This window comes from Bubalus bubalis, chromosome 3, assembly GCF_019923935.1.
Source record: "Bubalus bubalis isolate 160015118507 breed Murrah chromosome 3, NDDB_SH_1, whole genome shotgun sequence".
NCBI classification, from domain to species: Eukaryota; Metazoa; Chordata; class Mammalia; order Artiodactyla; family Bovidae; genus Bubalus; species Bubalus bubalis.
The window spans coordinates 157,045,342-157,054,206 of record NC_059159.1 but is presented as its reverse complement, the minus strand read 5'-3'; the positions used below and the strand labels follow the sequence as shown (position 1 = coordinate 157,054,206).

Below are 8,865 nucleotides of genomic sequence, written 5' to 3'. Positions count from 1 at the left end.
GCACTAACAATTGCCATGGAACTGGCACTCAATAAATAGTTACTAACCCACACTGGCTTTATAAATAGCAGTCAAACAGAGCCAGTCTGCATGACGAGAATCCACTGTGGACCCAGCCTTCAGGTCAGTACTGACACGGAAGTGAGAGACAGTGGGGATCTCTTAACAAACACAAGCCTAGATAAGAGGGCAACACTAAATTTGAAGATGTTGCTGCAACACGTTTGTATCAAATGCTTCTGATGAATCATTTATTAGGCAGCTGCACTGTACCAAGTCCTCTTGGCTACTGGTGGCTGGGATCATGGTCACAGGCTTCCATTGAAGTAATAAGATCCTGCTCTTCATCCATAGACTCTCAACAGCTGGTGAGTGGGAGAACCTCGTGTAAACAGCCTCCTCTGAGTCCATTCTTCTGGGCTCCTGGGACCAGTCACCTTCGCCTCAGCTGAAAAATAAACACATCATGATAATGAATGCATCTCTCCTAGGGGAACACGACCCAATGAAAAGCAATCAATAACAAGAAATAGTGTGGGATCCTCTTTAGAGAAGACACTGTGAAATGTAAGAAGGCTAAACATGCACACACACACAGACAGAGAGAGAGAGAGACAGACAGACATTTAGTTTAACAGACACATTTATATTAACTATTAAGAAAGAGATATGAGAGCCTGGGTTCAAATCCTGATTTTGCCCCCTTACGAGCTGTTTGTTTCTGGGTAAATTATTCAACCTCTGTGCCTGCATTTCCCCATGTATAAAATGGAGACAATCATGGCATGTCCCTTTAGGGTTGTTGTGAGGATTAAATGCATTAGAACAGTGCCTGACAGTAATGAATGCTCGGTTGGTGTTTGCCATTATTGCTTTCAGTACTATTCTCTCACAAAGACGTTTTCAGAATAGCTGAACAACTGAGTCAAACCCATAAAGAATGAAATTCAAAACTAATCTGAAAAATCTGATTCTGTGATACTCTAAAAGACCCAAACCTGAAATTCAAATAAAACTTTGAATTTTTCACTCCCATGACTCAGCGATGGGAAAGGTCAGACTAGGATGATGGGTGTTCCCGTCATTCAGTTCAACTCAACAAACAGTGACTGAGTGAACATACCAAAGTTGACAGCTATGCTGTGGTTTGTAAAAGAATGCCCTAATTCTTAGGAAATATACAATGAAATAGGACTAAAGTCTGTATGCAAATTATCCTCAAGTAGTTAAAAATGCTAAATGTGCATACATTTATGTATATTCATATATATCTAGAGAGAGAAATATTTAACAGTAGATGTAACAAGAGTCTATCAGTATACTATTTTTATTCTTGGAAGTTTTCTATAAGTTTGAATCCTTTCCTGATGAAAAGTTTTAAAAAATCCATTCAGTTCAGTTCAGTTCAGTCACTCAGTCATGTCCTACTCTTTGCAACCCCATGAATCGCAGCACGCCAGGCCTCCCTGTCCATCACCAACTCCCAGAGTTCACTCAGACTCACGTCCATTGAGTCAGTGATGCCATCCAGCCATCTCATCCTCTGTCGTCCCCTTCTCCTCCTGCCCCCAATCCCTCCCAGCATCAGGGTCTTTTCCAATGAGTCAGCTCTTCGCATGAGGTGGCCAAAGTACTGGAGTTTCAGCTTTAGCATCATTCCTTCCAAAGAAATCCCAGGGCTGATCTCCTTCAGAATGGACTGGTTGGAAAATCCATTAGGATGGGTTAAAAATAAAAAAGAAGCATTGACTCAGGTTTGACTATCAAACAAGTACTGAGCTGATGCAGGACAAGCAGAGGTGACAACACACAGACCTGACAAAGACCAAGAAGCGTGGACCTGGGACAAGGAAAGGGGTTCTATGATCTCAGATATCTAGGAGCAAGGCTAAGATCGTCTGATATAGCCATCTGCACAATAGACTCTGCTTGTCCCCAGGTGCCTACAAGAGGTTGTATGTGACACTAAGAATAACATTGCTTGAAACCTTTGTCCTAAGTTTCATTTTAGGGGTTTAGTCTTAATGCTTTTGTTTCACCTGCCAATTATCACCTCTTCACTGATACCCCTGACACGACTGAGCGACTTCACTTTCACTTTTCACTTTCATGCACTGGAGAAGGAAATGGCAACCCACTCCAGTGTTCTTACCTGGAGAATCCCAGGGACGGGGGAGCCTGGTGGGCTGCCGTCTCTGGGGTCGCACAGTTGGACACGACTGAAGCGACTTAGCAGCAGCAGCAGCACTGATACCCCTACTTCAGCCTCTCTTCAGCTTCAGTCCATTTTGCAGCCTGCTCATAGAACAAATCCCTCAATTGTTCTCACTGTATCACCTCTTCACTCAAGAATGTATGACTTCCTATTTTCCACAACCAAAATCTAAACCTTACTGTCTTATCGGTTCCATACTTTATGGTTTCTAAGTATTTTGATTTGCAGTTTCAACTTTTTTCTCTGTCGCTGAAAATAACAGAATCTGGGACTCAACTGATATCCCTTAGTGGCTGATGCTTAGTTGCAGTCATGTGGCCTGAATACTAGAGTTATGCCAAAGCTGTGATTTGTCTGAGGTTGAGATAATAGTTCTTTCCTCCTATATATATTTTAAATTTAAATAAAATTTAAAATTTTAGAATAGATTTAGGTTTACAAAAAAGTTGCAAAGATACTACGGAGACTTTCCATATTCTTCACATCCAGCTTCCCCTATTATTAACATCTTATATCACTATGGTAACTTTATCGCAATTAACGAACACACACTGGTACATAATTATTAACTAAACTCTATACTTTACTCGTATTTCTTTAATTTCCCATAATGTCCTTTACTATTCCACAATTCCATAATAACATTGCAGTTAGCTTTCTTCCTATTTTTAAAGTTTAGCATATTATTTTAAAAGCCAAACATAAACAAAATGTATAGTCTAATTGAATAAGATCTGATATGACACTCTGATGCAATATCTTTCCTACTACCCTTCAACATGAAAAAACTCAGAACATCTAACTCATCCCAAGGCGTGATTAGAACATTCATTTTGAGGCTTCCTGAGTTTTCTCTTTGTGTTAGATACCTTGGGAACCCAGAATGTTCTCAGATTTAGTGTCCAACTACATCTAATCAGCTGGTCCAAGAAATCCTTGCTTCTTCTACAGTATAAAGGAATTCTTTACACAGTAACTCACATGGAGATTCCTGAAATCTCATTTGACATAAGCACATGGTGGTAAATTGAGCTTTCACTACCAGCTGTGGAAAGTACTTCAGAAACATCGCCACCGTGTTACCCTCTCATGGGCCAGGAACACTAGCGTCCTGTATGGAAAACTATGGTGCCAACTGCCCTTAAGCTGCCAGTGAGTTTTCTCTGGTTCAGTTAAAGGGAGTCTGCTCACTCCGATCCTAGAGCTCATTAACCCATGGAACTAATTAACAGGCAAGGTTTAATTGCTCTTTCAAGCCTCCCATTTGACATTGGATCTGCATTCTTTCCGACACCCTCATCTTTCTCTGCATAGCTGAAGTAGAAATAAAAAGTTTATGATAACATCTAAGCAAGTGGCCATGTTTTTCCCATCAGTTCAGTTCAGTTCAGTTGCTCAGTCGTGTCTGACTCTTTGCAACCCCATAAACAGCAGCACGCCAGGCCTCCCTGTCCATCACCATCTCCCAGAGTTCACTCAAACTCACATCCATCGAGTCGGTGATGCCATCCAGCCGTCTCATTCTCTGTTGTCCCCTTCTCCTCCTGCCCTCAATCCCTCCCAGCATCAGAGTCTTTTCCAATGAGTCAACTCTTTGCATGAGGTGGCCAAAGTATTGGAGTTTCAGCCTCAACATCAGTCCTTCCAATGAACACCCAGGACTGGTCTCCTTTAGGATGGACAGGTTGGATCTCCTTGCAGTCCAAGGGACTCGCAAGAGTCTTCTCCAGCACCACAGTTCAAAAATATCAATTCTTCGGCACTCAGCTTTCTTCACAGTCCAATTCTCACATCCATACATGACCACTGGAAAAACTATAGCCTTGACTAGACGGACCTTTGTTGGCAAAGTAATATCTCTGCTTTTTAATATGCTATCTAGGTTGGTCATAACTTTCCTTCCAAGGAGTAAGCATCTTTTAATTTCATGGATGCAATCACCACCTGCAGTGATTTTGGAGGAATAGGTAATTTCCCCTTCTCTTTCTTGAGGAAGAGGTATCACACAGCTTCTTGGGAGAATTTATTAGATGGCACCTGAATTTAAATACAATATCCTTTAGCATCCTGGGTTTTGATGTTCCCCTGTCTGTTAGAAAACCTAATATAAAATTAAAGGGAATTTTGAAAAAAGAAAAACATTCATAATTTTGCTATCCTAGCATATCCATTTTCAGGCTTATGACTTCCCTTTTTGTCTTTGTCCACAGCTTGTGGTCTTTTTACCCTGCATCATATTACACACACTTCCTGTGTTTCTGGTATTCATGTATTTTTCAATGGTTGCATAACATTTCATTAATTAGATGTGTAATTATTATTTAAACATTTCCCTAAAGTGCTCTATGAGGGCAAAGACTTCTGTTTTCTTCACCACTGTACCCTCATCATTTACAGAAATGCTGGGTTTTCCAGGTAACTCAGTGGTAAAGAATCCATCTGCCAAGCAGGAGATGTGGGTTCGATCCCTGGATCAGGAAGATCCCCTGGAGGAGGAAGTGGCATCACACAGTCCAGTATTCTTGCCAAGAAAATCCCATGACAGAGGAGCCTGGTGGGCTACAGTCCATGGGATGGCAAAGAGTCATTCTCTACTGAGCACAGATGGACAGGCACCCTCATCATTTAAAACAATGCTGGCAAAAAGTAGTTCTCAGTACATGTTTGTTGAATAAAAAGTAAATTCAAATGGTTCAAATTCTTTTTCTCATTTTTTATTATGTTCAGATTTCATCATGCCTTCTTTTGATTGTTAATTTTTTCTCACTGTACCTCCATGAAATAAAAATAGTTTATCCTGATTATTTTCTGTTTTTTATGTAGAAAACATTGAGTGACCAATTTTCTTTGATGATGATTGGTATGACTGCATGTAAATCCCTTGCATATCTGAAATATCTTTATTCTACCCTTATATTTATTTCATAGTTTGAATAGATCATAGAGTTCTATGATCATTTTCCGTCTGAATTTTAAAACTGTCTTTTCTTTTTTTTTTTTTAGCTTTCAGTGCTCTGTTGAAAAAGCCAATGTTCTGATTGTTCTGATTCTTGATCCTTTTCCTAAGTATGACGTTTCTCCCCTTCCTTTTCTTTCTGTTCCTCCCTCCCTCCCTCAACCTCTGTTCTCTGAATCTTCCTCTTTTTTTAAATATTTATTTATGTATTTCTTTACTTGACTGCACTGGGTCTCAGTTGTGGCACACAGGATCTTCAATCTTCATTGCAGCATGTGGGATCTAGTTCCCTGATCAGGGACCGAATCTGGGTCCCCTGCATTGGGAGCGCAGCCACTGGACCACCAGGGAAGTCCCTTCCTCTCTTAAATAACACAACTTTTTTATGAAAACAATCTTCTCTATTATCGATCTGAATTTAGTAATTTTTTTTTAAAGTGTTCTTACACTTTGCAGTCTGTTTCCTCCAAGTTATTTTGTTGTTGTTTTCTCTTTGTTTTGGTCTTTCATGGTAGAGTCTTGCCTTAGGGGTCTAGTAATTCTTACGAATGGGGCACATGAGGTTCATCAGTATAGGGATTATAGCCGCCTTGTTCACCCCTATATTCCCAGACCTGGCCATTCCTGGTACCCATCAGGAGCTCAGTAAGAACAAATAAGAGGGAATGGATGGATGGTGGAAAGGTGAATGGTGACTGCCTGGATGATGGATAGGTGGGTGGGCAGTGGGTCTAAATTCCATCATGTTCCTTTGTCATTAGGAATAAAGACAACCAAAAATTTAAATTCCTTTAAAAAAAGGAATGGAGCACTCAGCATGTTCAATACCTTATAATAACCTATAAAAGAAAAGAATCTGAAAAAGAATATATATATATATATACACACACATGTTTATGTACATGTAGTATAAATGTCGGAGAAGGCAATGGCACCACACTCCAGTACTCTTGCCTGGAGAATCCCCGGGATGGAGGAGCCTGGTAGGCTGCCGTCTATGGGGTCGCACAGAGTCGGACACGACTGAAGTGACTTAGCAGCAGCAGCAGTACATACGTACAACTGAATCACTTTGCTGTGCACCAGAAACTAACACAACATTGTAAATCAGCCGTGCTGCTGCTGCTCACTTGCTTCAGTTGTATCTGACTGTGGGACCCTACGGACTGCAGCCTGCCAGGTTCCTCTGTCCATGGGATTCTCTAGGCAGGACTACTGGAGTGGGTTGCCATGCCCTCCTCCAGGGGATCTTCCCCATCCAGGGATGAAACCTGGGCCTCTTGCATTGCAGGTAGATTTTTTACTGCTGAGCCATCAGGGAAGCCCATAAATCAGCTATACATCAATTTAAAAATAACAGAATAGTGTGCTAAAAACTAATGGAAAACTTTTTATTTGTGGGTAGGTGTTGGTTTTGAAGAACTTCACTACAGGATAATTCGGCTGGGCCATTTTGTTGGAGAACTCCTGGTGTTAGTATCTTTAGGTATTTTCCCTTGGCCTACTCAGATTTCCCAGAGAATAATCTTCCAGTCTCCTGCTTAGGGTCTGAAGGCATGGTTGCTAGATTTCTGGGAGCTCAGAGAGAGAAGGAGGCTTCAGATCCTCTGCTGTCAGTGTACAGACTTCCACTTAACCTCCTGTCTTTACTACGATCCCTATGCTTCTGATGCCCCCCTATGTCCTGTTTTACCCTCTTCAGAGACTCCCCTTTAATTGTCTGCTGGGGATGAGAAGGGATATCAGAATGCCTGACTTACCAGAATAGAGGATGGTATCTGGAAAACTCAATTTTTTTAGTATACATTAAAAAAATTAAATACAATAAAATGTTCATATCTTAAGAATACATGGCTAATGAATTTTTACAGGTGATTGACATATAGACTGTTTCCAGCACCCAGGAAGACTCCGTCTTGATCCCTCCCAGTCAACACACTCCCTAAAGTAACCACTACTCTGCTCTCTTTTACCAGAGATTAGTTTTGCCTATTTTTAATCTTGATTTGACCATTAAATTACACTGCATGTATTCTTTTGTGTCTAACTTTCTGCTCCACATTATATCTCTGAGATTTATGCGTGTTTTCTCAAGTTAGTTATCGTTCATTCTTTTTTGTTTCTGCATGGTTTGTCACTGAATGACTATACCACAATTTATTTAACCATTGAACTACTGTGGACAGTTGAGGTGTTTCCAATTTGAGGCCCTTACAAATAATTCTTCCATGAACATTATTGAACTTCTCTTTTAATACACATGTGCATGCATTTCTGTTGGGTACATAACCAGGAATGGACTTGCTGGATCTTGGGATGTTTATTTATTTTTAACTTTAATACTACAGCCAAAGTTTCCAGTGTGCTTATTTTATTTCTTTTCCTATGAGCAGTGTATGAGAGTTCCAGTTGCTCCACAACCTAGTCAACATCTTAAATTTTAGCCATTCGGGTGGGTGGGTAGTAGTGTCTCATTGTGGTTTTAATTTGCATGTCCTTGTTAACTAAAGATGCCAAGTATCATTTTATATGCTCATTGGGCATTTGACTATCCTCTTTTGTGACATGTCTATCCATGTCTTTTACCCATTTGGCTTATCTTTCTTTATCTCATTGATATGCAGAAGCTTTTTATACATTTTAGGCGAGTCCTTTTTCAAATGTATTTTGCAAATACCATTTTTCCAGTCTGCGGTTTACCCTTCCTTTCTTTAAATGCTGTCTTCTGACAAACAGAATTTTTTTATTTTTATAATGTCCAGCGGAAGGCTCAATTTTAAACAACTTAAAAAGGAATTATTTCATTTAAAAATCTGGTCTATCTTTGTAAGTTCACTTTAATGCACTGTAACAGAACTTATGCTGAGCAGAAAACCATCTTTGTTCCAGGGTTCAGAGTGATGATTCTTGTTCTGGCTGTCATCAGGATTAAACATTACCAGACACAAACTGGACTATGCTACTATAGGATCTCTGGCATCAGTAAAGAGGAACGACAGCTCAGTCTTTGGTTGTTCTAGCAGACCGTAGCGCAATGGAGCTTTTATCTAAAGACAGACAAAGTTTCCAGGCTTAGGGAATCATTGTTGTTGCCCCTTTCTTTCTACATCACTTATTAATAATGTGATATAAGTTTTATGCAATCCTGCAGATCCTCGCCCCCATCTTCAACAGAATGGAACAGAAGGACAAGCATTTTATTATATACAAATGATAAGGTTTTATTACCTTTAACAAGGAGTGGCCTAAACAGTTACTGTAGTTGGCCTCCTAGATAATTATTGACAAAGAAAAGAACTCTAATCAACTGTTCATGAACTAGAGCCACCATTCAATGGTTTTTGACCAAAAAAAGATAATTTCATACAGTTAAATTACTGTTTTTGGTAACCTTGCAAATAGTTTATATAGGAGAAATAAAAGTCCTCATATTAAAAGCTGCTTTATTGAGCATGGTACAGAGGAGGGTCTCAACAGATACTTACCAGATGCTGGGATGAGTGTATGGAGTTATATTTGCCTAAAATTGACAAGGCTTCAAATTCTTTTAACCGCACTATAGCAGATGGAATTTGGACCTAATTTGTCAATTTGTCTCTAAGTAGACTGGTGGAATTAGAGTTCTACACCTTCTTGTCAGGTATGTGTTCCTCTTAAGATCCTCATGTCTCAGAGAAGATGTCAGTCTCTTACC

At 39.9% G+C, this 8,865-nt stretch overlaps 1 protein-coding gene across 1 annotated transcript in view; it reads right to left on the bottom strand.

Annotated features, from left to right (window-relative positions):
* Positions 1–234: 234 nt before the first annotated feature.
* SLC44A1 (solute carrier family 44 member 1) overlaps positions 235–8,865 on the bottom strand; it is a 228,971-nt gene continuing 220,340 nt past the window's right edge. Inside the window, exon 16 of the mRNA XM_006061552.4 lies at positions 235–448. Within this exon, the coding sequence (XP_006061614.1) occupies positions 434–448 (15 nt within the window). The 3' untranslated portion in view covers positions 235–433. The remainder of the gene's footprint in view (positions 449–8,865) is intronic.